Raw genomic sequence first — 27,893 nt, forward strand, 5'->3', positions numbered from 1 at the left:
GTCTTAGGAGAACCTTTTCGGATCTTCTTAGTGTTTTCACCCAGGGCATTGTGGCCTAGTACTTGATGTTAAATAACCAGCATCAAACAATTCTGCAGAATTTATTCAGAGAGGCATGTAGCTAACAGGCAAGCAGCACTACTTTTATCCTTGAATATGGAAATTACTAAAGAATATATATATACTTTTGAGTACAAAAATTTATTTTATTCATGTGAACTGTATATAAATATATACGTGTACATATGCCCAGATACAATGCAGTGTCTATAAAATATATGTCCATTAAAGGTATTGTTTATGGAAGATTGGATTCTTAATGTATATTTAAGGTTACTTTCCTAGTCTTAAATTTAACTTCCCATGGGCATTCCTAAAGGTTGTGTAAATGTCAGAGGTTGATAATGAAAAACCATCTGCATTTTTTTCACTGTAATAAATAGGCATTGTTATTTGGAATAAAGGGATCAAGAGTACTTGGAAGAGTGTATATTGAGATTAGTTTGAAAGAGAGAGGGAGAGGCTGCTTTTAGTCTCCAGAATCCACACAATAGAGTTTCTTCATAATTTACAGTAATGATGATTTTTGCATTCTTATTATGCTACTTTGGTAAATAGCTGAGAAATAATGCTTATTATTTCTTATTATGCTACTTTGGTGCTGAGAAATAATGACAACATTCTCATTGCCGTAAAATTTGCTTAAAAAAAAATACAAAAGTTAGCATGTAGTGGTTGATACAGTGCCATTTTGTTTCCTTTGTCTGTTCATATCAAAACAGAAGAGATATCTTTTTGTAAAAAATAGAGCTGCCAAGATGAAAAATGTGTCTCCTAGATGCAAATTCAGGGGATGCTGAACAGTTGTTTACACGGTTGTGTTGCACAGTCATGAGTAAAACTCCATGTCCAAGTGCTTTAAATATTTGACAGAGCATGAGGAAAAAGAGGCTCTTACCTTTGTTAGGGAAGATTGCTTCCTAGGCTCTGATTTAAGTTTAATTTTAGAAATGTTGTTTGACCTTAGCATACAAGAAAGTCAATTATAAGGCCGATAAGAGCTGTGTTCCTACACTTACTTGCAGAGTTTTGGTAGGACTCTGAGCAGAGCCCATTCTTGCATCACTAGAAACTGTTAGCAGTGTTGCTTTCTTTATCAGAGCAGCACAGATTGTAGCAGACCTATTAAAGTCCGTATTTTGTGGCTTCAGCAAGTAGTCTCATAATTTGAAGGCTGTGAAGAGAAGGGTCTGTCCTCATTGCACCTGTAGATATAATGCAAAGTTCGCTGCATCTTCAAGGTGCAAGTTTGTAATATTTATTCACCACTGGCAGAATTCATTCTTCAGCTGTATAGAGGATTTGTGCCTCTGATTTTGAGAAATGGAATAATCATCTCTGAATTAGGTTAATGCTAATCCACAGACCCAAAAATTAGATTGTGGGAGGAAAAAAATGTAAGATGAGCAAAAAGGATTAAGTTAGTTCTTGGTAGGCTTAGTTTGGAATATTCTTGCTCATTTCTGAGACTCAAAACTAATGAGTTGCTGATTTTCATTCAGCTGGTAAGACATTGAGGGAATGTGAGTTGGCACATTATTTATGAATTGTTCTGAGACTTTGAAGAAAAGTGTTTATATACCTGTTACAGAAATCTGTGTTTAATGATTCATGGATAGCAGATGGATGAATGAATTTCTTCTTTTGAAGTCTGGTCTATGCATTAAGTCAGGATTTATTTCACTGGGGATTTTGTCTGCTTTTTTTGTTGGTGGGTTGCTTGGGGTTTTTTAGTTTTGTTGGTTTTTTTTGCTTTAGTTGTGAAATGCTCACTCTTTTTCTTTTTCATTGAAGAACACATACAGCTGTTAAAATTGCCCCACGGTATAGCGCACCTGTAGTTCATGTCCTGGATGCATCCAAGAGTGTTGTGGTTGTAAGTTCTAAATTATAGTTTCTTGTCCATGCAAAGATATATGCCCTGTTTTTCTGTTGTCCCTTTCATCCTTTCCTCTAAGGCTTAATGTTGGGGCAGAAAATTAGAAGGGGCACATCAGAGACAAGTTTCTAAATTATACTTACTTCAGCTGTTTTGTGCTGCCATGTGGTTCTCAACTGGCTTGTGACAGTTATTGTCACTGGGCATTTTTGTTTAAATGTCCATTACTCTAGTGAGGGTGACATTCACTGAGTTCTTGACTGTAGTTTTGTAGTGAAGACTGATGGAATTATATGTGAACTGCTATGCTGGCTAATTTGGATGTATTTCTGATGTTAGTTAGATAGCAACATTTGTACTGAGAAATGTGTGGCTGGAGTTTTTTGGGATGGATTCTCTTTCAGAGGAATGGGTGGTCTTAGCTGGCAAATATGTGGTGGTAAAGTGTAGGACAAGCTGTGTGTTGCTTCTGTACTGTTCAGTCTCTGAAGTTTTGGAGTATTCTCCTCTCAGGTCTTTCCAGAGCTAAACTTGGCTCTGCTAATGTTACCTGTGTAGTGGATCTCAGTAATAATTGTCGTGTAAACATGGCTAGTTGGAATAGTTTGAATGTAGGTTGCAGATTATTGGTAAGGGTTATTTTAGTGTTGGCAAGAGTCCAAAAGACAAGTTGCCTAGTCTGAAATTCATACTCTGTCCTTACCATAGTGTGTTACACGATGTACTTAGCGCTTTTTCCTTTCTGTTCTTTTCAGTGCTCCCAACTCTTAGACAACAGTGTGAAGGATGATTTCTTTGAAGAAATATTAGAGGAATATGAAGAAATTAGACAAGAACACTATGAGTCTCTCAAGGTACAAATGCAATTGATTATCTTCTTGTTTGAAGTGGTTGGTACTTGCTGTTCATCTCTTTGAAAACCTTCAGGTATATTTGTTTTGATTTAAAACTTGCAGTAAGGGGGTGGTTTGAAAACTTCCAGAAGTGCTTATGAAATCAAATTTTCTAGCCTGTAAGGCCTTTTGCATGAGTCTTAACACATCCTTGGCAAATTCCTGATTGTCCTCAATGCCTAATCAGTGGTATCTAGGACTTCCATGGAGCTGGCAGTGCTCTCCTGGAGTAGTAGCAGGATATGTGGAGGTTCAGCTGGGTTAGTGAAAATGGTACTGGTAGCCTTTGCTGGTACTGAGCCACACTTTATAGAAAATTTTAAACCACCATGCTTTTCTAATATCTTAGTCTTGTTTCGGCAGGTGATCAGAGCAGTAAGAGACTGTCTTTCTCTGCCTGTATTTTAGTGTATTTTGAAGTAATAAAGGAAGACTTATACAGGCAAACATAATGATGTCTTACTTTACAGTTGGGAACTGGGAGTTGTTGAGACTGAAATTATCTGTTGTTAGATTTATCCTGAAGAGTATTTTGAGTAAAACTCTACCATGAAGTCCACAGTTACAGTTTGTGTCTGAAAGGTGGTGTTTTGAAATTAACCTTTATGTCTGTATAGGAAAGAAGATACTTGTCTCTACAGCAAGCTAGAGGAAAAGGTTTCCGTAATGATTGGTTATCAGGCCATATACCAGGTCAGCTATGTGTTGTTGTTTGTGGTTGCTGTGGCTTTAGTTTATTTTGTGTGTTTATTTTAGATATATTTTTAATTTTATTATGCTTGAAACTTCAGAATATAGCAGTGGAACAGCTTAAGGAAATTGGCATGTCTCAACAGAGATTTTTTTTTTGCATTAATTTGGACATTCTGTTTCTGATTTTTTACATCTCATTTAAAAATAAATTAATATTTAATAAAGATAACTGAAAAAAAATCCCAAAGCAATGAGTTAACCATCATGTAACACCATATAATCAAAGAAAACACTAACAACGACTTTTGAAAATAGTGTCTGCTTGGCTCATTACATGGTATACCTTACTGTACCATATTTGGGGAACACACACTGTAACAGCATTTATATCAAATTCCTTCTTACACTCTTTCCTACCCTTCCCCCATCAGTTTTTGTACTATTTTGTTTTTTTAAAATTATACTAGAAGTATAAACAGCATTCAGGTTGCAGCTTGCAGTGATGTTAACGCTGCTTTCTGTTGTTTCATTTACAAGACTCAATAAGATGCTAATTTTCAATAACTTATTTTAATGTGTTACAAAGTATTGAACAGACAAAACAAGTGCAAAGCTTGTGGCTTTACACAGATACTTGCTTTTTCACTTGTGTGTGTGCATCTGAATGTGTGTGGTGGCTGCAAAAGTTCTTAGAAATTACAAAAACATTTACAGGAATATTCTGCAGTGTCATTGTACATGTCTGTATAGAAAGGAATTGGTAAATATGAAAGGCCCATGAAGTATGTTAGAGATTGATAAGTTGTGTAGGTTTTTTGCATGTTGGGCAATATTCAGACCAATTAAGTTCCAAAGTCCAATATCTAAAAACTATTGATTTACATGGAAGAACAAAAGCCCTTAATTTTTCTTTTTCAACTTTATGTACCTTTTATGCTTTTTTTTTTTTTTTTGGTACATTGTAACTGTGGAGTATGGTATGACTTGGAAAAATATGACTATGAGAATTTTAGGATAGTTAGGTTTAGAAGAGGTCATTTACAGGGGTGGAGGCTGCTGAACATCAGTTATGCTGCAAATATAAAAGCAATTTTAAATTATTTTCATCATGTCAGATTGTACTTCTGATTCCTACAGTTAAACCAAAATTCATTGGCACAAAAGTCTTTGAAGATTATGACCTGAGGAGACTGGTAGAGTACATTGACTGGAAGCCCTTCTTTGACGTCTGGCAACTTAGGGGAAAGTATCCCAACCGGAGTTTTCCTAAGATCTTTAATGATAAAACTGTAGGTGGGTATTGAACTTGCATTTACTTCGTGTAACTAATCCTAACAGGCCCAATGTGCTGCAGTAAGCTTACAAATGTTTTGAAATACATAGAAATAGTACAAATACATACAAAGAATGTCACTGAAAGAATTTGTTCAAAGCAACGCTTAGTGAACCAACTGTTGCCATGTGAGGCTGAAAAATAAGTGTGGAAAAGTGCTCAGTCATCTTATTTAGCATTCACTTGTCAAAGCACAGGGAGGTATTTCATTAACAACAAATGGCAGCAGAGCACTTAATGTATCTGTGTTGCTGTTGTGGGTGAAGATGGCAAGCTTCTTTTGAAGCTATTCAGTAGGCTTTGAATTATGTGATAAAAATACATGGGTCACACTGAAAGCAATGTTCTGGGTCTGCTGCACTGTGATAATGTAGGTGCACACACCAGGTCTCTTGCTCGTTTTGTTCTGTGTTCTCTGCCTCTACTAGGTGCTGGCTGAAACATTTTGTGCTTTGTTTTTTTTTTTCCCCAAGATACATGTTGTTACAGCCCTATGATCACACTGCAATCTTCCTATTTGCTGTAGTTGACAGATCATTGCAGTCATTGGACAATTATGTGGAAAATGAATCAATCTTCAAACAATTCTTAAAACTATTTAGCCAGTTATGAAAACATGCCTTTTCTAAGGCAATTTCTTCTTTTCTTTTGTTTTTAATAGGTGAAGAAGCAAGGAGAGTTTATAATGATGCTCAAGATCTACTAAAAACATTGATTAATAACAAGAAATTACAAGCCAGAGGTGTGGTTGGGTTCTGGCCAGCTCGAAGTGTTCAAGATGATATCTATTTGTATGCTGTAGAAGATGCAGTGGGATCTTCAGAACCAATAGCAAAATTTTATGGATTGAGGCAACAGGTACAGTGACAGCACATTTTTTATGTGACTCTTTTTCCCCCTGACTTTTAGGAATATACAGTAATTTCACAATTATAAGCCGTACCATTTTGACTAAAATTTTGGTCCGAACCCGAAAGTGCGGCTTGTAATCAGGTGCGGCTTGTATACGGACAAAGAATGAAAAGTTGCTGTTTTAGTTTGGAGGACAGGTGTCTGCTGAGAAAGGCAGGAGCTTCTCTTTGAATTGGAGAATGTAAACCCCCTCCCTCCAAATTATTATAATTTTGAAATCAAGGGGCTTTCAGGCAAAAATAAGGGAATTAGGAATAACAGTTCTTTTCTAGGGAAATTAAAATAGAAATACAGTACTACAAAGAAACAAACTCCAAACCCTGACAAAGTCAGAGTACAACCTGACACCCCGTCAGGCAGGGTGTTGGTAGCAGTCCCATTAAATGGTGGCTGCATCCTCCTGCAGTGACAGATGTGATTCAGTTGGAGCAGTGCTCCTGTAGAAGGTGCAGTTTCCCTCCGGAGCTCCAGTGGTGATGTGGAGAAATCCGGTTTTCCTCTGGAGTCCAGTGGAGAAAGGGGCTCCCTTAGTGTCCCAAAACCTCTGTTTTTATTTTGGTGAGAAATGTTGGGCTCCTCCCCCTGGCTGGAGCAACTCCCAATGGGATGCAGTAATTTTATCAGTCCCACAGTGGGACTCAATGGGCCATTAGCAGAAAATGACTTGCTGGAGGAAGGATGGGTTGTGAAAAGATAAAGAACAATGCCCTGCCTGGTTTCAATGGATGGCCCATTAGCAGAATATCTGCCGTTGAGATAAGGATCACTGCCCCCACCCTCAACAGATGGTGATGGAATAGATACCTTTTATCACACTCTGTATTGTAACGCAAGACAGTTGCAAACACCCGGACGTGCAGCTTATAATCAGGTGCGGCTTGTAATCATGAAATTACTGTAATAGAAGTACCCTATTAAAATTAGGTGAAAATGGCTGTTGTAATCTCTCTGCAGTTGTTGTGTTGTCATTTCTTTCAGTAATAACGAGATCCTGTCAGTGATGAACCAGGTCTTTGTATTGTAGTATTTGTAGTATTTGGCATTGTTATAGTTTTACAAAATGCTTTGTAGGTTTGATATCTTCAGATATGGTGTGTATTTTCTGTCTCAGTTTTAAGATGTCCTAAAGCAGTGCCTTGCATACATTAATCACATGAATCTTGTGTTGCTAAATCAGAACCTAAACAAACCTTAGTTCTCTAATATCCCTGGATTCTACTTTAGATGGAAAATTGTGCTTCAATGTGTTAATGCTTAAACCCAGTCAAAATTTTAAAAACCTGGAAATAAAGCTCAGTGGAGATAAATGTTTCTGATGGCCTTATTTTTTTTGTAAAATTCACTGTACAAAGGGGCCATTTAGAATTAGTTGGCAGCTAATTTTTATGGAGAGAATCATATTTACTTAGATTTGTATTTAATTTGGTAGATTGAACTTGCAAGATATTCTGCCTCTCCTTTTTCCCCATCTTCTGATTTGACTTCTTCATAGTTCACATATTCAGTCATCGAATGTGGGCAGAAAAAATATTTGACTGCGTACATTTCTGGAGTACAATACTCTGTAAGCACAGTCGTGTGCCAACATGGCAGAACTGTACTAAGAAGTACCTGGCTCTTAAGTTTATCTGTTGCAGTTCCCTCAGATGGATTTAGTGCATCTTGACCGTCCATGGCAGATGTTTGTATAAAATGCTCTCAACAGGCACACAGGCATGGATGTTTCAGAGACTTATGGCTTAGTTAAACATTTTGATATCCCATGTAAATCAACTTTACTACTCTTTCTTTTCCTGGCTTTTTTCCCAGGATTTTCCAAAGGAAAATATCTGATTTGATGTTGTTCTTGTAATGCTTTTTATTATTGGAATACTGTTATTTTCCTTAGCCTTTTTTTACCTTGTATATCCCAATTATTTAGAGTTCTCTCAAATGTTACTGTCATGAAACTCTGTACATACTGTTTTTCTGGACTCCATGTATTTTAGCTGCATCTCTTCCAGCCTGGTGTATACAGTAGCTTAGGAGAGTTTTCAGCAGAGCAAAGTAGAAGAGAATAATGGTCTTCTGTTTCTTATATGAAATGTTCCTTTTAGTATACAGAGTTCTCTCCATGACATTGACACGAATTAAGGATGTGATATAAATCTAAAAGTTGGAGATGCTTGTAATATTTTCCTTAGCTCTAATAATTGCAAATGAACCTTAAAATTAGCATAAATTTCACCTGTGGGGAAAAAGGATATTTCTTTAGTTTTATGGTACTTTCTGTAATCTTGTAAGTTAATAGACAATTTGTTTCTGTTTTTCAGGGGTGGGAGTATTTATTTGTTTTTAAAGTGCAGTTGGGAATGGGTAAAACGCATTGCTAAAATATTGTCATAGGATAAAAAAATGAATCTTCAGCTAAGTGATAGCCATTAAATATCTTTCCTCTCTCTGTAAGTTGGGTAAGAACTGTGCCACCTCCTAAATAGCCATCATGCTTCCACAATGAAATACTGATATGATTCAAGATTTTTTTGGGTGCTCAGGCATCTCTTTCTGTTACTTTTGTTCCATGTCAGAAAAAGATCCAATGAACAGTATAATTCCCTATTCCACAGAGTCAATTAGGTTGGAAAAGACCTCTGAGGCTGAGCCCAACCTATGATTGAACTATTCCATGTCAACTAGACCATGGCATGGAGTGCTATGTCCAGTCTTTCCTCAAATACCTCTGGGGATAGTGAATCTACCACCTCCTTAGGCAGTCTATTCCAGTATCTAATCACATCTTTTGTGAAGAAATTCCTCGAAATGTCCAACCTTAACCTCCCGTAGCACAGCTTAAGACTGTGTTGTCTTGTTCTGCTAGTTGTTATCTGGGGGAAGAGACCAGTCCCCACCTGACTACAGCCTCTGTTCAGGTTGTTGTAGAGAGCAATAAGGTCTCTCCTGAGCCTCAGTTTCCCCAGCTCCCTCAGCCACTTCTCATCGGATGAGAGCTCCGAAACTATTAACAGCTTCATTGCCCTTGTCTGGATTTGCTCCAGCACCTCAGTGTTCTTCCTCAGTTGAGGATCCCAAAACTGAACACAGTATTCAAATGCAGCCTCACAGATGGCTGGTACAGGGGAAGGAATTACTTTCCTGGTCCTGCTGGCCACACTGTTTCGTGAAGGCCAAGGTGCCATTGGCCTTCTTAGCCACCTGGGCACCCTGCTGGTTCGTGTTCAGCTGGGTATTGACCTGCACCTCTAGGACCTTTTCCACTGGGCCATTTCCCTTTGCATAAATCCACTTGAAATTGCTTAGGATTCAACTTTCCAGTAGTTAAACACAACATTTTTTTGTGTTTGTGTGTGATTAGTAAAAAGTCTGCATCCTGGGCACTGTTCTGTCTGGATAACTGAGCACATAGTTCGTATCATAAGAAACTAGGAGTGTTTATAAATTTATAACCATTCTACAATGGGAGTTGCTGAAGAATTCTTCTGTTTGCACATCACCCATCAGTGGAATCTGTTAGAGATGAAACATTCCTCTCTTACCCAGTTGTTAGCACAAGAGTATTCCTTACTTTGTAGTAATTTTTTTGCAGTATAACCTGTTAAATCTTAGTAGCTGTAAATAGAAGTAAAATGTATGTTCAGTGCAACGTCTCTCTTTGGTGTTTTGTTCTTCAGTGGTCCAAACACCCTCAGAGTAAGACAGGTGATTTTCTTCTAATTTAACTATAGGAAAACTACCATGGCTCAAAGACTAGTTAGGTGTTTGTCAGAAATGCCCTAAGCCCTTTAGTCTTAAAAATACTGGTGTTTAGCTTTATAGTGCACTAATGATGTATTTCAAAATGTTCCGATTTATCGCGTTGATTTTGTTACTTTAGGCTGAAAAGGACTCTGCCTGCACAGATCCATATTACTGCCTCTCTGACTTCATAGCACCACTGGATTCTGGCATTTGTGACTATTTAGGCCTCTTTGCTGTTGCCTGCTTTGGTGTAGATGATTTATGCAATGAATTTAGGAAACAGGATGATGAATACAACATCATAATGGTGAAGGCTCTTGGTGATCGGTTGGCAGAGGTATGAAGTTTATCATGTGTTTCCTTGCAACTTTCAGCAAACTTGGAACCTCTTCCGTACAATGCAAGTGGGGGTAGCTATAACTGGAGACTTCAAGCTATAGCAGGGTTTCTGAAAAGAAAAAAAAATAAATTATTATTATTATTATTATTATTATTATTATTATTATTATTATTATTATTATTATTATTATTATTATTATTATTATTATTATTATTATTTACCAGTAACTGGTGCTGGTAAAATCACGTAAGCTGCAGGAGCAATTCAGAAAAGCTGTTACCCACTTTGAGCTAGAGGGAAGATCATCTGTTAAAAGGAGCAGCATCACATGCTTGTTTCTGATCCTAGCATGAAGGCAAGAATGATGTAGCCTTCCATAGGTAGATCTGGGCAAGACACCCAGATAGTGCTATAATGAAGTGTCTGTAGTGTCTGTACCATAGGTTAATTAATTTTTTCTTTTTGGATTACTTGTCCATGTCTTTATCTCTTTGAAGCAGGACAATCAAAAAACTATCACCTACCAATAAGAGAAGTAACTGAAATACTTGAATTAGCGAAATAAGTGTTTCATGTGAATTTTAATTCTTTCAAATGTCAAGAGCTTTCTTAAAAATGAAAATGGGAATGTGAGAAAGCATCTATCATTGTTCATCTTAATCAAACAGCTATTGCATCAGTCTGTACAAAGTAAAAAAAAAAAAAAAAAAAAATCTTTTCATTCTATTCCAAGGCATTTGCTGAGGAGCTTCATGAAAGAGTTCGAAAGGAATTTTGGGCTTACAGTAGTAGTGAGCAGCTGGATCTCTCTGGCCTACGCAAAATTAAATATGAGGGAATTCGCCCTGCCCCTGGATATCCCAGCCAGCCTGACCATACAGAAAAACTCACCATGTGGAAACTTGCAAACATTGAGGAAACAACAGGTAACTCAGCTTTACTAAGATTCTTAAATTGCTTTTTATGTGAAATCAACATTCCAACCAAGGAACAAATTGGGTGTTGCAGAACTAAACTGAAGTGCTTCTGGGAATTGCTGGCTTTCCCTTTTTATTCCCATTTTTATTTTGCTTATTCAAGGAAGAATTTGCAAAGCACTGCCAGTGCTTTTGGTGGAGGAGTTGTGTCCCTAATTAGCTAATTGCATGCAAACAGGCTTCTGATGCACAGAAAAAAATTCTGGCATCCTTATGATTGTAAGAAGACATTCCAGAGAAAAACAGAAAAAAGCCAATTCAGCAGAGTATTTCCTTGTCCACAGGAACCTTGAGATGGTAATTCTTAAAAAGGGATTAATTCCATTTGTTTTCCTCTGATATTTTGCATGTCAAGTGTTTCACTGTACTTTCACAATTCCAAAAATACCTTTCTTTGCTTCAAAACCTCTTTTGCCATAATGTCCAAGCCTTTTCCTTCAAACCGTGGAGTTACTTTACAGTAATTGTAATGAAAGTCTACAGTATGCTTAAAGCTCTGAGGTTTTCTTAATGGTTAACAAGTGAAAAAAGGGTTTGGTTTTAGCTCATGGTTTTTTTTGAGTTTGCTTGAAGCTGCCCAACATAAAAAAGGTTTTGAATTTGTGCTTATTCTTAATTCAAATAATAAGAAAATCCTCATTCTCTTTTCCAGGAATTGGTCTAACAGAATCACTAGCAATGATACCTGCCTCTGCAGTTTCTGGCCTCTACTTTTCCAGTCCCAATTCCAAGTATTTTGCTGTTGGCAAGATATGTAAAGATCAGGTAACTAACACTGTCAATTGTAGTAGTGTTAGAGCATTCAAAATCATCTTATGAGCAGATGTTTCAAAAACTTTGTAAACATTTAAAGCTGGAGTTTCAAAAACATTTAAACCTGGAGTTTCAAAATCTTCATGGCATTTTCTGGTCCCTTTGCAGGTTGAAGATTATGCACTGAGAAAAAATTTGTCTGTGGCAGAGGTGGAGAAGTGGCTGGAACCCATTTTGGGATATGATCCTGAGCAACTGTGATATTTGTGGGTGAACTTCCTTTTTTTTATGGTCCATTTGCCAGAAGGAACAAGAAAGTTCTTCCCACTGGAAACAGCTTTCTCCCATCCACCTCAATAGCTTGTCTGATTGTCTTAAATTTTTAATCAAGGAACTTAATGTTTCAAATCAAATCTGCCTGGTGCCCTTGGCTTGGGACCATGAATGTATTTAGTTTCTCAGTCACAGCAACATACTTTTATTTATTTTCTATTTTTTCACAAAGACTCTAGCAGACAAGCCAGGTGTAGGGTGAGATGGGGAAACTGCAAAGCCTTACTGTTCTTTGGAAGATTTTGAAATCAGGGGAAGAATTTCTCTTTCATGGCTGAGGATATACATAGAACAGAATTTGACTTCTGTGATTTTTGTGTGTTTTGGCAAGTCCAGGGACAGAAATATGACGCATTTTTTCTGCAAAGCCACAAAATGTTTTATACTGAGTGATCAAGAACAACTGAAGTACAACAGATCTCCTTTTTAAAAATCATCTGCTCAGTGTTTAATCTTGTCCTTGGGAACACACATTATTCTCAATGGTAGAACCATCAGAGTAATACAATCTTCTGGAGTACTATCAGAGATCTGGTTTCACAGAGTGTTGTGAAATGGGATGACAGAGCCCAGGGAGTTGTCTGCTTTGCGCTTCCTCTTCCTTTCAGCCAGTCACAATCTGTCTATTCTGTATAAAGGGTACTGGCACTTCCTACCTTACAGTTAATGTTGTCAAGCTAATTAATGAATAAAAAATCACTTGTACATGAAAATTAAGAGAGCAGCATATTTGCTACTATAGACAGCCAGAAAGCTTGGAGCTCACTTTTACAAACTTTTTAAGCTTCTAGAAAACTGTGTTTTAAAAGCAAATAGTACTGTCATATGTAACAGTTAATATTGTAGATATACTCTTCACATTTAACTGAGTGTGCTAATTGTTCATAGCTTCCAATAATCTCTGAAAAGTGCCTCAAGTATTATTTAAATGCTAATTTAGTAAAATATTATGACAGAACCCCCTCATTTTTTTTATCTCTAATTGTAAACAGAAGACCAATATTGTAAGGAAGATGTTCTTTTGATAGTATATTGCAATCTGTTAATAGCTGTGTAATTTTTGTAATGTCTTTATCTGGCTTTATGCTAAAAGAATCATCTGTATCAACAGTTTAATAAAGATGGTGTTATCCAATTAGAACCCTTTAAATGGCAAGAATAAAATGTGTGCAATAATCTGAACAGATAATGTTAAAATTAATATGTGCTTGTCCCATGAACCTGAAATTATAGAAGCTGCTATGGGGTTTTTTAAGTAGTTGCGTGAGTGTGTTCTTAACTGAACCTTTTAGAATGGCTCATCCTTTAATGACTTACAAAAATAATTTCTGAATGGATCTCCCCTCCCCCTGCCTCCCTTCATGTCAAGGGGCTTGTGACATGTCCTTGCTGAGCAGCTGATTTTTGTAGTGGGAATGTTTTCTCAGTAGAACACTTGTTTAGACTGCCAAAAATATAGTAAGATGTTCTTAATATAAAAAATTATTTGTTCCTGAAATTCGTAGCATGTGAAAATTGAAATCCTCTCTGCTTTGTTTTTGTAATTGCACTTCTGCTGATCTATTTAATGCTTGGAATCTCTCCTCTCCGGCATTCTTCCATATTCTTACTTTTGGAAGCAGAGTGCCTTATTAGTCTGAAAATTTGATTGTGTGGATGGAGTCAAAGTTTGACTTGCTCAGCTTGGTTTATTGATTTATTTTCCTGAAATCAGCGGCAGCCAGCTCAGTAAGTACAGCTGACAGCATGAGGTCCCCGCTGTCTAATAGTGGTGGTGTTACCTGGTGTACAAGCAGAGGGTTTCAAATGGTGTGCAGTTGCTTCAGCCCTTCATACATGGCATCACACACTGTGAAAACCTTCATGTTTGCCTGCAAAACTTGTTACTGGGAGAATCTAGAATAATTACTCCTTGTTATTATGCAAATGTTTTTATCAAGGACAATTCCTTTAAAGCTTTGTTATTTTAAATTGTCGGTTGACATTTTGGATAAAACAAATTTTCATTCTTGTCTCCAGACCTAAGGTAAATTGTGAAGCAAAAGAGTCTCATAATTGTACCAGATAAGACTATTTTACTTGAAAGACTGACAAGTTTAGAATGTGTTAGTAGTATTTAGAAAAGCACTGCAAAAACTACTTTACAAAGGTTCTAGATATAAGAGATGATGGAAAACTTAGAATGCTTTGTAAACAAATCTGGTTTAGTTCTTGTGAGTAATTTACTTTGGATACTGATTTTTTTTCTTGTAAGTCAGGCCAGCAGCCTGGAGATTTAAGTTTTGAGGCACATATATTTTATGACTCAACAGGGAATACTACCCTTAAACCTGCCCCTTCATTACCAGGTCTGTTTCAGTGCTCTGTTACTCCCGGGAAGAATCTAGTGCAGCTTATTTTGTCATGAGGGGTTACTATCGAGGTCAGGTAATTTATCAAAAAAACCCTGTAAAACTTGCTTTTTTTTTTTCTTTTTTTCTGTTGCAAGGATTTCTACAGTTTTTGTGAATCTTCTGCTTTCTTATTTAACAATGTGAAAGTTAAACAGCCTTTCAGTTGATTTCTGCTTCTTCATACACAAGTAATGTCCAGAAACTAAGGGGAATTAATAATAATATGATTATAAAATAATTAATAATATGGCCAGTAAATAAAGGAGAGGCCTTTGAGGGCCTTGCCTTTTCTAAAAGGATTTGTTTACTAATAATTGTGACATAGTTTCATTAATTTCCCTTTTTAAATCTTTGTCTGGTTTACCTAAGCGTCCCTTGAAAAAGTGGATTCAGTGTCTTAAAATGAAGAACAAGAAAAGAAATAAATTCATTAATTAGTTCAGGAGGGTGCTTTTCTTACAGAAACAGTAGCACATGTTCTCAGTCACTGGAGAAATGGATTCCTGTGCCCTCAATTTATCATGGCTTTATCAGGGCAAAGCCTGTTCAGCCCTGCTACAAAGTTCTTTCATTTGATTGTCAGGCTTCTGTAGGTGCCAGTTTGCAAATGAAGATGCACCGTGAACAGAATGCAAATATGTCCACCCTGCTTTCACACAGCATTTGTAAACTGTCCAGCTAAAGGCAAAACTGAAAAGCCAGTGGAGTTCACCCCCATGTTTGTTCTAATAATATCACCATGGCTGAATATTGCGAGTTTCTGACCATGCCACGTGCCCGATATAAATAGCTGTGCGAAGGAGACCTCAGCTGAGATTACCAAACTTGGTGTTTTGGATTTGTGATTCAAGTTCAGCCGGGATGGCAAAAGCAAGCAAGTAATTATCTTTGCTGGCCTGAAGCTGCCATGACTGCAGGAAGCAAGGCCTCCTTTTCTTCCTTGCTGCCCTAAGGCCCCAGTGTGTTGTGCCTACAGCTCCCGATCAGGCAAAGGGGAGTGATCCCAGACCGGGGTGGGTGGTCTCTGCCATTCCTTCCTATAGAAAGAGCATGAAGTATGTGGGGGGAGTGTGGAAACTCAAACTGACCCCATATGAGTTCTTGTCTCATGGTCTTTCCTATCCCATCTCCCTATCAAATTGACCTCCTCTTCCTCCTTTCCCTCCAGCACGCCTCCTCCTCCTTAGCATGTCAGGGTTCTCTGTAGTACCTGCCAAAATGAAACTGTAGGGGCCTTTTTAAAAAGTTCCTTTTACATCTGAACAAGTTACTGTTCCAGAAAGAGAAGATTTTTTTCACCTTGTAAGCATTGGACAGTATAAATAGTGCTCATAGCTCTGCCTATAGGAGCCTTACACTGTGTGTATGTCAGTCATTCCTAAAATACTAAGGAGAAGGCCACACAACTATCTCATTCTTTAAGCATCTCCATCTTTAGTTAGATGGTGTTTTTTATCTAGATAGCAAAACCGAAATGTGCATTAATTGCATCCTTTGTCAGTGTGCTGTTTTAGGCCCACAGTTAATAATAAACTGATAGTAAAACTAAATAAAACTAATGTAATTTTCAACTGAAGTATTTTAATTGTATGAACTACTAAGAAGTAAAGAATTTATCTGTGCCCTGCTGTTATAACAAATGCTTTTAAAATTCTTTAGGTAGCTGATGACTTAGATATTTTATGAAGCAAAATTTGTCTTGAGTACAAATTTGATTTAAAAGGCTTTATCACTACTTTCTAGAAATAGCTGATAAAAATGATTTACGAGACTGGAAAGTTTGCTGCACTATTGCAGAAATTTCTATGCATGTACTACATATAACAAAAGAAGCTAGAGTAGTGTGGGATTCACAGAGGGGGGTAGCTTAATTGCAGAAGAACAGGCAGTTCTTCGGAAGAGCTGAAAGATTAAGTGTTATGGCAAACGTAAGTCTCTTAAAACCCAGGTAGTCACAATATTAGTAATTGCAATAAATGAAAATAAAAATGTTTCCCTTATATATACATCAAAGTATAGGTAGAGGAATTTGAGAATAATTTTTAAGAAGCTTTCATAAATCTAATTTATACTTAAGATTGATGAGTTGCATTTGCACGTTTCAAAGTGGGAGAAGGAGGATGAAATAATAATTAGGTTGTCAGTTTGTTCTAGGGTTAAGTTAGAAGCCACTGGGGAAAAAAAAGCGTAGCCCATGTCACGACACCCTCCCCCTGTTTTGAAGTTGTTGGATTTATTGCTTACATGATTGTTTCTGAAAGGATTTTCAGTGACACTGGTATTCCATGACTCTGGAAAGATACTGTGAGAAATGAAAATAGAATAGCCAGTTTTTCCCATAGTTTTCAAATATTAAAACTCTGCATCAGGTCTGTATCTGCACATAGGTGTCAGTGCAATTTTGACCTGGTAATTCCTTAAGTCTAGCAGATAAAATAGGTCTGGGTGTGTAGGTGTAATGGATTTTTTTTTCCTTACTCAAGGTGTTGAAAACAATTTTTCCTCTTTACGAGTGTGCAACTTTTAGGGGGTGTTTTGTTCTTACTTTACTTCTTTATATACTTGGTCTGTACTTCTTTCCCCTTCTCTGGCTTCACAATACAGGTGTGGAGATGTGACTCAGAGTTCTCTAATGGCCTATGTCATATGTTTGTGTTTTTAACTAAAAATACATATTATTTTCAGGTTTTGTTGAATTTCATCAAGGTTCTTGCCAAACAGCTTCTTCCCAGGAAGTGGACAACTTTATTCCTTTTAATCCGACCATCAGTTGGAAATCTAGGTTGAGGTTCAGAAGCAGAGTGCAAATGTGAGGTCTGAAAAAGATGTCAGTTCTCTGTGGTTGGTGGACTCCTTCTGTACTTCTGTTCCTGCTGTGACCTTGTGAGAATGAATCTGTTTGTATCTCTCTGCCGATTAGGGTGGCGGTGGGATGGCGAGTCAGGGAGATAAAACGCTGCCCAAAGGACTTATTTAGCTGACTGTTCTTTGCGGGTGTATGGGTACAACATGTGCTCCTGCCTGCCTGGTCAGGGTGTGTCTTCTACTGCTGTCTCAAGCTTGTCTGTACTCAGCTGCTTTTATTTCAGGAAGCTGCTGCTCGTGAGATCTCCTGCTAAGCACTACGCGAGGCCCTCTTTGCATAATCGGTCATTTGTAATGGATGGCTTCACAGTAATTATCTGCTGGTACAGTTTTGGCCTTATTTAATTTTTCTGTAACCAAATAGATGGCTTCCTTCAGAATACTGATGCAGAGCAAATAAACACGTTTCTCTAAGGCCCATAAGATCAGATTTTACTATCAACACTTGACCTAGCAACTTTACTCATGTGGTCAAGGATTTGCTACTTACGAAAGCATGACCTTGTTTGTGCTTTATTTAGAAAATCAATGTAAGCACTTGGGTTTATTGCTTTTTCTTTCTTCCAAATATTGTTTCTCACCTCTCAGGGTAGCTAAAGCAATAAAAGTTTTGATTCAGTTGTTACAATACCAGATATACACATATGGTGAGGACTTCTAAAGCAAGACATTCAAAACTTAACATGATATAGGAGTGTACAGGGTGCTTACCAAATGCCATCTTGTCTCTAAAGATAAGCATTAGCTGAAGATGCTGTAAGACAGGAGTCGGCAGTCAGCTAGGGATACATGAAGATTTTAGATTTTCAGGTGTTGGATCAACGCTATTTCATTAGGTATAGTATTGCATACTTTGCCTATTTCCATGTCACTGTCTCCCACAGCTGGAGCCTGCTACTGCATCCTAATTCCTGGTTATTCCACAAGAAAGGTTTGACATGGGTTTTGTTGAAGATTTTTGTATGCATTTGCAGGATTGTTTTTTCAAAAGAATTTAAGTCCACACTGTAGATAAATTATTCAAATTCTTGAACCATAAAATACTTGTTTTTCCTCAAAGTCCCCAGGTATTGATATATTTTTTATTACTTAATGAACAGAACCAAATAGCCTTCATTTCCTCAAAGCTACAAGTATGCTGGAGGAAGGAGTGAATATCAGTGAAAGGACTTTTTGTGGTACTGTTTTATTCTCAGTTCTTGATCAGCCTTATCTTTCTGCTGTCATATTCATTGCTTGAGAGCTGAAGTGAGCTAGAACACCTCTTAGCAGGTTTTCTAGTGCTGATCCATCTGCTGTTAAAGCGTCTGGAGAAATTACTACCTCTCCAAAACACCAGTTTGATCAGTTGTAATGCAGTAATCTGGGAAGAATACTCAGTGTTCGGGTCTTGTTGAAAATATTTTTGGGGACTAACAGGATGTGTTGTTAAATTTCTTCAGTGCTCAGCTTCATTGAAATAGATGGCTGAAAAGTAATTTTTACTCTCATTCTGAAGCACTTACCTGAGAGAAAGTGCTACCCTATCAAGCCAGGAACAGATGAACTTTCCAGTCCAGTGTGATTAATGGTAACTATCCATCTCAGGGATGCTTGAGGGAGATTGCCCAACAGAACCAGCAGTGTGGGCATTGATTCTGTTCTGTACTCTGAGTGATGGAAGGTCTTAGAGTGCCTTGGTTCAGCAGATGAAGATTGGCAAATGCTCCAAAAATATTTTGTTTTCAAGCCTCTTGTGATTTTCAAACAAATACTGTTTAATCAGAATTTGAGCTTCACAGTCTTTGATAGCTGTGAATATACATTGTGCTAACTTTCTATATACTGTTAGAGTTTTACTTGGCCACTTTTTAAACAAGAGCCGCTTTTAGTTAAACTTCCTCCTTAAATATATATTTTGTGTTGTGTAATTCTACAAATATCAGGGAAATCACAATACTGTCACATCTTTCATGCTGTTAGTGAACACAAAGTGCTGAGCAATGGCAAGGCAGCTGCTGCAGTATGGTTATTGCTAATCAATCTGAATAAATTTGAGAATTTTACTGTGGTTTCTCTCCAGAACTGCCAGCATGAAGTATACAAAATCTCTTGTTTTTGTAGCTCAAATGAGGCCTGTAATGATGTGAAATTCCTAATGTTTTATAAGACTCTTGATCATTCAGTAAAATATGCCTTGATTGTAAGTGAACTGAGATAATTTCTTCATTTCCTTATGGTACTTCTAATGACCCTATACTTCTGTGGAACTTTTTTTAAAATTTATCATATTTCTGCTGCTGCTGCTTCCAGTCTTGCCACTGTAGTTTTTACTTGCCTTCTAGACCGTTACAATTCTCTTTCAGTCATGCGTATTTGCCAAGTATCTTGGATGTCATACTTAACTGTTTTCCTATCTTCTGTGGGAAATGCCACCATGTGCAAAGAGTCCCTGCTTTGCACTCAGCTTTATTGTTGCTGGGAATCTTCGTGAGCCAACTGCTCACAGAACTGACTGAGGAATTGAGGGTCCTGGAAAATTAGGCAGACGGAGTAAGTGTATGAATGATGTAAATGTTTAACTCTCTGCAGCTGGGTTACAGGGATATCTTTTTTACAGAAGGAGTCCTGATATTCCAAAGCTTACAACAGTGCATTTGCTGATTGCTTAGAAAAAATAAATGCCTGAACTGTGCTTCTGTCTCTTTCCCAGGTAAGAATCACTTTATTTTCTACAAAGCTAATAATTACAGGATTTGAGGAAACTACACATGAGACTGCTGCTAAAGTTAAATATATTTCTTTGCATTAAATTGACTGAAAAGCCCTTATATACCTTAAGAAGAAACATGAGTGGTTTTGGTTTTGTCTTGAAATAAGTTTTCCATAAGACATTTTCTGGTTGTGGCTGCTTGGTTATTTCCTCTGAAGCAGAAACTGAAGTGCTTCATATATTTATGCCACAAACATGGCAAGCTTTTTAGTATCTGTGGTAGAAGATATTTTCCCTTTCTGTAAGTAGTACATCTGTTGATGGGTATTGGGAAAAAGTCATTATTTGATCATAGAATATATTGAGTTGGAAGGGACCCATCAGGATCTTTGAGCCCAGCTCCTGACCCTGTGCAGGACACCCCAGGAATCATACCATGTGCCTGAGAGCATTGTCCACTTTTTGAACTCTCTCAGGATTGATACTGTGACAGCTATGACTGAAGGATAGCAGGTACCTGCACAGATTACTGTTCAGGGGCGCTAATCCCATGTTATCAAAAGTGAGATTTTTCCAAAACTGGCATTAAACTTTTAGGCCCTTTATTTAAGTACAGTAATTTCACGATTATAAGCCGCACCATTTTGACTAAAATTTTGGTCTGAACCCAAAATGCGGCTTATAATCAGGTGCAGTTTATATATGGACAAAGAACAAAAAGTTGCTGTTTTAGTTTGGAGGACAGGTGTCTGCTGAGAAAGGCAGGAACTTCTCTTTGAAATGGAGAATGTAAACCCCCTCCCTCCAAATTATTATAATTTTGAAATCAAGGGGCTTTCAGGCAAAAATATGGGAATTAGGAATAACAGTTCTTTTCTAGGGAAATCAAAATAGAAATACAGTACTACAAAGAAACAAACTCCAAACCCTGACAAAGTCAGAGTACAACCTGACACCCCGTCAGGCAGGGTGTTGGTAGCAGTCCCGTTAAATGGTGGCTGCATCCTCCTGCAGTGACAGATGTGATTCAGTTGGAGCAGTGCTCCTGTAGAAGGTGCAGTTTCCCTCCGGAGCTCCAGTGGTGATGTGGAGAAATCCGGTTTTCCTCTGGAGTCCAGTGGAGAAAGGGGCTCCCTTAGTGTCCCAAAACCTCTGTTTTATCTTGATAAGAAATGTTGGGCTCTTCCCCCTGGCTGGAGCAACTCCCAATGGGATGCAGTAATTTTATCAGTCACACAGTGGGACTCAATGGGCCATTATCAGAAAATGACTTGCTGGAGGAAGGATGGGTTGTGAAAAGATAAAAACAATGCCCCGCCTGGTTTCAATGGATGGCCCATTAGCAGAATATCTGCTGTTGAGATAAGGATCACTGCCCCCATCCTCAACAGATGGTGATAGAATAGATACATTTTATCACACTCTGTATTGTAACCTGCGGCTTATAATCAGGTGCGGCTTATGTATGGACAAAGAACGAAAAGTTGCTGGCACCTGGAAGTGCGGCTTATACTCAGTGCGGCTTGTAATCGTGAAATTACTGTATACTTATTTTGATTATCTGCTAGTTCTACCCAGTGCAGCTGACTGGTCTGTCCCTGGAAACAGCCGTGTAAGTAGGGAAATGTTTTGGAATAAGAAACTTAATCTGTCACTGGATTTATGACTGGGAGATATATTTTCATCCTTCATAGCCACAATAGCCACTTTCTGGGTTCAGTTCTGCACAGTATGGTGGAGAGAGTTCTGACACATTTTTGATTAATTTTTTGAAGACTGCAGTCATTAGGGCCTCTACTTATACATATTTAAATGGTTCTGAGTCTTGGATTAAAAAACTCAAACAAACCAACAAAAACTAATACAAAGAACCCAACAGCAAACAACTGTAAATTTAAATGCTGATCTCCAGGCTAGTCTGTGGTACTTGAGTCCAGTTTGTGTGTTCATTAACTGGTACACTCTTTACCTCCACTTAGTTAATGTGCATGGAACTGTAATAGTTGTCTTTGCAAGGGAATATTTCAAATAAATCCTTCCTGGACAGCTACTAGCAATGACAAGCCAATGTTCACCTAAATAAAACACCAATAGCTATACGGACTAACATTCGTTGGTACCAATCTGATGGCAGAGGTAAAAACAGGAGTCAGCCTGATTTTACACTTCAGCACTTCTGTTTTCAGCAAATTAAAAAAACACAAACATACAAAAGAACCCATGAACAACAAGACTTGTTTCAGCCTGGGGAGTGCAAATTGGTCAGCATTTGCCCTGCAACACTGCTGCAAGGGGAGATGGGCTAAGTGTAGCCTGCAGGATGCATCCAGTTTCTGGTGTACTCAGCTTTAGCATGGCCCTATGCCCAAATGTATGCAGGGAGGAGAGCCAATTGTGCACTTGGAGAATGATGTAGACTCATCCTGTCTGATGGCTAGGGATCAGTGAAATCCAGTTCCCATGTGCCACCTCTTAATTTACCATGAAGCTACTGTGGAAATTTGTCAGCACACAAAGCAGATTGCTTTCTTCTAACAGTTCATGTGAATTTTATTCTCAGTTCTTGGGATTCTTGACCAGCTGTTGCCACAGAGTGGCTGCAACTGTGCATGAAAGTATTGTCTGTAGAAGCAACTAGTGCAGCACAGTCTGGATGATACCACTGCTTATAGGATTATGGAACTGACAGCTGGATAACCATGCGACAGAGCACTTGAGATATGACTTAGCAGCCTGTAATTTGTGCTCCAATTTGAGCCCCGAGATGGTTTTTAAAAAACCAATGTATATGACTCCTTAATGAAAAACTGTAGATAATGTAGTCCCTGTAATCTTTTGATCCTTCTGTCAGAATGCAAGGATTAGCTGAACTCAAATTTATTATATAAACCTGATTCATTTTAGAATGTAACTGGCCTGACTTTAAAATATATTCTGTTAGTAGAGAGCAACCATGTTGCCTTTTCCCAGTAAAATGAAATGTTGCTCAATAGAGTTTCCCAGTTACTCTGTAGAAGCCAAATATACTGTACTCAAAGTTATACTTTATTAGCCAGCAAAATTCTTATTGATTCCAAAATATGAAATCTGTACATACCTTTTTTAATTCTAGAATGCATGGGCAGTGGATGTTGGATTATTAGACAGAAAACATTGCTGGGCTTGTTATATTTTCAAAGGTACAATAATTTTAAGAAATAACTTTTTGCTGGAAAAATGTGTATAACCATAAAATATTTCATTATTTCAGAGAGATAACTGGACAGTATAAATGTAAACAGATGAGTTAAGGACCAAATGCACAGATTGGATTTTGTTCCATAAATATGTATTTAGCAGGTGTGCCATCCTACAAGCACAGCGTTATGCTCCATAAAGGAGAGCTGGGGGAGCAGAGTGTAGTTAATCATCAATGCTTGTGTGGATCAGCATGAATAGTCTTTAGAAAGAGTGAGAATTCTATATTCAGCTTGAGAGTTTACAGCTTTTATACAATATGCTTTCTGAGCAAAGCTAAGCACAGTTCTTCACATGCTTTGTGGGCAATTGTATTCTTTGTCACATGTGAAATGGAGAATACCAACCTCTTCTGCCACAGAAATGTTAAGTGGAGTGATTAATTTTTCTACTGGAATGGGAACTTAGTCTTACAACTTTTGATTATGTAAAGGATCCAAGTGCTATAAAGGAATGTATAATTACCAAGAGACACTGTTCACATGGGAAGAACATTATGAACTTTTAATCAAGGTTCTTACTGAGGAATTCTTAGCACCCATCAACCAAATAGATTTGCTTTGTGCTGACAGCAACTGTGGTTTTTTTTCTTTCATCATTCTTGATGTTGGAGTAAGTATTACAAATTTATAGTAAGCACTGTTTTCAGGTACACGTTTGAGAAGCTGCTGGGCATCAGCACATCAGAGGGTAAGCAATAAAATAAATGCATGTACCGTGCATGTGGAAATCAGATAAACAGTTTGAACCTCTTCCTAGCTGACTAGAAATTAAGGTTTTGAGATATCCATTGACAAAATGTGAAGAGGAGCACTTTTTCAACATGCTTTCACAGATATCCTTTGAATGGTGTTATCTGTACCCCTTTATATTATTTTAGTAGTTACTTCAGAGAAATGCAATTTTAGTTCCTTTGTTTTCAAACCTTCTGGTTTTGCATATTTTAATTCCCATACATGTCATTACCATAGCAGTTTAGTAGATTCTTTGTACACAGTTTAAAATCACTTATATTTTCTCTTTCTTAAAACTGCGCATATGCATATCTCCTGCAACACTGTGACTTAAAATGGAATTCTGTGAAAGATTGACCTGAAGTTTTATTCTTGAGTAGTGAAGACAAACTGCTAGGAGTTTCAAGATTACTTGATTTATTTCTCATACCTAACATGGTACTGAGTTGGATCAGATTGTGTTCAGATTTATGTTCTTTTTGACTACTTCTAGTCCCATTTTTCTGATTTTCACTGCATTGTAGTAATCCTGTAGAAAGCACTGGAGTTGTCAGCAAGGTCTCTCCTCTGGAACCACAACTCTTGAGGCTTCTCTGCACTGTTGCCTCAAGAATTTTGCCTTTCTTTATTGTTTCCTCCTTGAAAAGGGATGCGCTTAGTGCAAAATTAATGATGACATTAAGGAGTGAGATGCTCTCATGTGAGGTGATGTGAGGCTTGCCAAATGCCTATTTAGACTGCACTAATGCACAGTGGGCTGTTTGAAGTGGAAGCCTGCCAGTGTCCTACTGGTGGTGTTCGTGCCTGGGAGCTGCTGCTGTCATTGCCTGGCCCCGTCCCCAGCCTCCCCAGTCATCCCTGCTGGCTCCAGTGCTCATGGCTGCAGGAAGGTGCCTCAGCCACCTTAGTGGCTGCAGCTCTGACCCTCCCTCCCCATGCTGCCTGGGATGTCAAAGCACCTAAATAACATTGTCTTGTGTCACTATCCAGCTGCTTACTGTGAATGTCCAAGAGAGATGCAGAGAGAAAGATGGGCAGGGTGTGAGGAGAAAGGGCAAAAGAAGCCATCATGTTTTAAGCTGGAAGGCATAATGCTACTGACAGGACACCTAGCTTATCCTGCCAGAGTTCATGTTCCTGGTTTGCTGGTGGTGTTTAAACTATTCTGAAGTGCTTACTTGAAAAGTGTAGTAATGAGATCTGGCTGAAAAGTCCACAGTTCAGACATGCACTTTTCTTTAACTAAAAGGGTAATTGACTTAGATTTTTATTGTTCAAGTTTGTTTATTCGTATTGAACCACTGACATCCAAGGACCATGTTTCAAGTTATGACAATACTATGAAGTAAAACGCATAGTAAAAATACCCATGCAGGGCTGTAATTATAACAGCAAGAAGTGCTGTGCAAATAAATATTTTGGACTGTCTAAACTTTGTTGCATTGTACTTCTCCTAAGCACTGAAAAGCCTTCAGAATCCATAAGTATTTGCAGGAGTAAATGTAGAAACAAAAGTCTTGACAGTTTTGCAAAAGACTTCTTGATAAGATCTAAAATGAAGGCCTGCCCAAATGTGGTCATGGAAGAGTGCAGAAGCGCAGTGATTTTTACAAGAGCCAAAATGTTAGCAGCAGCCGTATTTCAATGGGGACAGCTACATCCTTCCACATTCAGCCATGACTCCGTAACCCTTGTCTTAAATAACTGTATCATGTTTGTATGACCTAGCAAACACCAGCTGTGGAGGGCTCTGCTTTGTACAACAGCATAAAAAAATTGCTTTGTATGGCACAAAGAAGCTTTGCCAAGACCAGTGCTGCTTTCCTGATGCGACTATGGCTGCAGTCAGGGGTTTGTCTCCCAGGCTGAGTCGAGGAGGAATCTGCCTCCTCTTCCCCATCTTGCAGAACTAGGTTGGCAGGAGCCTGTAGATCAAACAGGAAGACAGGCTTTTATTTTTTTACACTCTGGTAATTACCTGATCAACAAGTCACCAAGTCCTGACATACCAAGGATTTTCTAACACAGCTAATTTACTGAAAGCTATCAGTCTTTTTATATGCAATTACACTGCAAGAGTCACACAGTGAAATCTCTGTTGCGCAATAGAGAAGTGACATAATGTGGTCAAAATCTGAAACTTGTAACCAGGATGGGACATTGTGGTGGCTCTGTCAACACTTAATTTTAGGCAAAAACTTGTCCCTTTTTTTCCTTATTTTTTCTTAATTGTACTTATTTTTTGGCCAGACTAAAGGACTACTACCCCAAAATATCTCTCTGCTCACTTACCAAAGGGCAATCCAAAACTCCCAGGCATGGAGACAAACCACAAGAGTTTAAGATGCAGAATAGCATTCTAGAAACAATTGGAAGGAACCCTAGACTGTTCTTTGAAGCATAGTAGAAAGCCAGTCATTTCAAAGCGCTTTTCAGACTCTCTGCACAACAGCAGCAAGGTGAGAAAGGCAAAGGTGGCACCTAAATCAAAGGGCAAAATAACTAAATCCCTCATTCAAGTCCAGGTCACTAACATTTTAATTTGTTTATTTAAAAAAAAAAAAAAAAGTGTCCTTTTGGCATATGGCAAAAAAAGTCCATCAAGCTGACTTACTGTGTGGGAAGGAAGAAAATTCTTAGAGGAGACAGAGGTTAAATGAACAGGGAGGGCCATCTCGAGCTTAAATTTTCCTGGACAATGGAGAATGTGTGGGCTACTGATAGGGGAGTCCCTTCCCCAGGCAGTACCCCAGGCAGTATCTGCTGCTCTTGCAGATGCTTTTGAGGGCTGGAAGGATGATTCTCAGTGGGCTTGTATCCTTACTCCATGAGTCATGCAAAGAGCAGAGTTCCCTCCTTGTCATACAGAGACGCTTAGGGGACACTGAGTAGGACAGGCTGAAGGCAGGCTCACGGGAAGAGAGAGGTGACAGAGGGGCTGTATCCAGACTGATCTCCATGCCCTACACCCCATCATCCTGCTCTCCTCCAGGGGCTGCTTGAAGCATGGACTATCTCCCTGTTAGGGATTTCCTCACCACAGAAATGAACCAAGGGAAGACTGTGGGGCTGAAATTGGAATATAGGCAGAGCCTAGAGTGGAGCTCTACAACTGCTCACAGATCTACTGCTGAAAGTGCAGCCCTGCAAAACAGATCCCTTGTAAAACATTAGTCCTTGGTCCTAAATCTTAATATCCCCTGTCCTGTATTTTCACCTTATTCATGCTGCTCTCTGGACTGGGCTCTTCCAGCCTGAAGCTTCTTCTCGTACATCATAATATGCTGCTGGCAGAGCTGAGATTTGGGAGAAGAGTGGTTTTACAGAACAGTGAAATTATCCCAGACATTCTCCATTCCCTTGGAACTGGGTGTGTTAGGAAAAACAGGTAAGTGCAGGCCCCTTGCTTTCACGACCCCTAAACCTCCTGCAGCACCTGGACCTTGTATAATCCAGAGAGATGACGTTTCCTTGGGCTCCCAGCTGGCCATGTAAGGCAAAAGCCACAGAGCACTTTCTGGCAGATCCATGTGGTTTGCACAGGTTTCTGCTGAATTAAACTCTGCCAGTGCATGAGAGAAACCTGCTGTGAGAGTGCTTTAGTGCTTTGCTTCAAATGGCAAAAGGCTCCCTTGGCTGTGGGTGGCAGTGTGTGCTATGCTGAGTAGGGCAGTCACGTTGCCTATGGGCACCCAGTTTAGGAATGTGGCTGTACTCGGTTCCCGGCATGGGCTAGGGAAAGAAAAATACTTATTTGGAGATGGATTCAGAACAGCAGCTAAACTGCTCTTCCAAAAGCTCTAAGCAAATAATTGTTATAAAAGGTCTACACAACATTAACTGGTCTGGTGAAAGACTACATTTGCCCTCCTGTACACACAGCTGTAAGGTCTGTGTTTCTTTACAGCTACTTCAGTCTGTTTTGGATCTTCTAGCAGACTGTGGCATATGGAATGGAAAATTACAACTTCTGATTTATCTGTTGCTGCTTTCCTACTTTGGCAACAGTAGAATACTACAAATATGAGATGACAACAAATATTTAGTTGTACAAATAACTGAGA

The 27,893-nt window shown here is 38.4% G+C and overlaps 1 protein-coding gene across 7 annotated transcripts in view; it reads left to right on the forward strand.

Moving 5' to 3' along the window:
* The window catches only part of MTR (5-methyltetrahydrofolate-homocysteine methyltransferase), a 50,611-nt gene extending 37,521 nt beyond the window's left edge, over positions 1-13,090 (forward strand). For all 7 annotated transcript variants that reach the window (XM_033055027.2, XM_033055025.2, XM_033055024.1 and 4 more), the window contains 9 exons: positions 1,855-1,936; positions 2,695-2,793; positions 3,450-3,525; positions 4,663-4,818; positions 5,520-5,716; positions 9,642-9,842; positions 10,579-10,771; positions 11,475-11,587; positions 11,744-13,090. In XM_033055027.2, the coding sequence (XP_032910918.1) occupies positions 1,855-1,936; positions 2,695-2,793; positions 3,450-3,525; positions 4,663-4,818; positions 5,520-5,716; positions 9,642-9,842; positions 10,579-10,771; positions 11,475-11,587; positions 11,744-11,836 (1,210 nt within the window). In that variant the 3' untranslated portion in view covers positions 11,837-13,090. The remainder of the gene's footprint in view (positions 1-1,854; positions 1,937-2,694; positions 2,794-3,449; positions 3,526-4,662; positions 4,819-5,519; positions 5,717-9,641; positions 9,843-10,578; positions 10,772-11,474; positions 11,588-11,743) is intronic.
* Positions 13,091-27,893: the final 14,803 nt, after the last annotated feature.

Source organism: Catharus ustulatus, chromosome 3, assembly GCF_009819885.2.
Source record: "Catharus ustulatus isolate bCatUst1 chromosome 3, bCatUst1.pri.v2, whole genome shotgun sequence".
Taxonomy (NCBI): domain Eukaryota; kingdom Metazoa; phylum Chordata; class Aves; order Passeriformes; family Turdidae; genus Catharus; species Catharus ustulatus.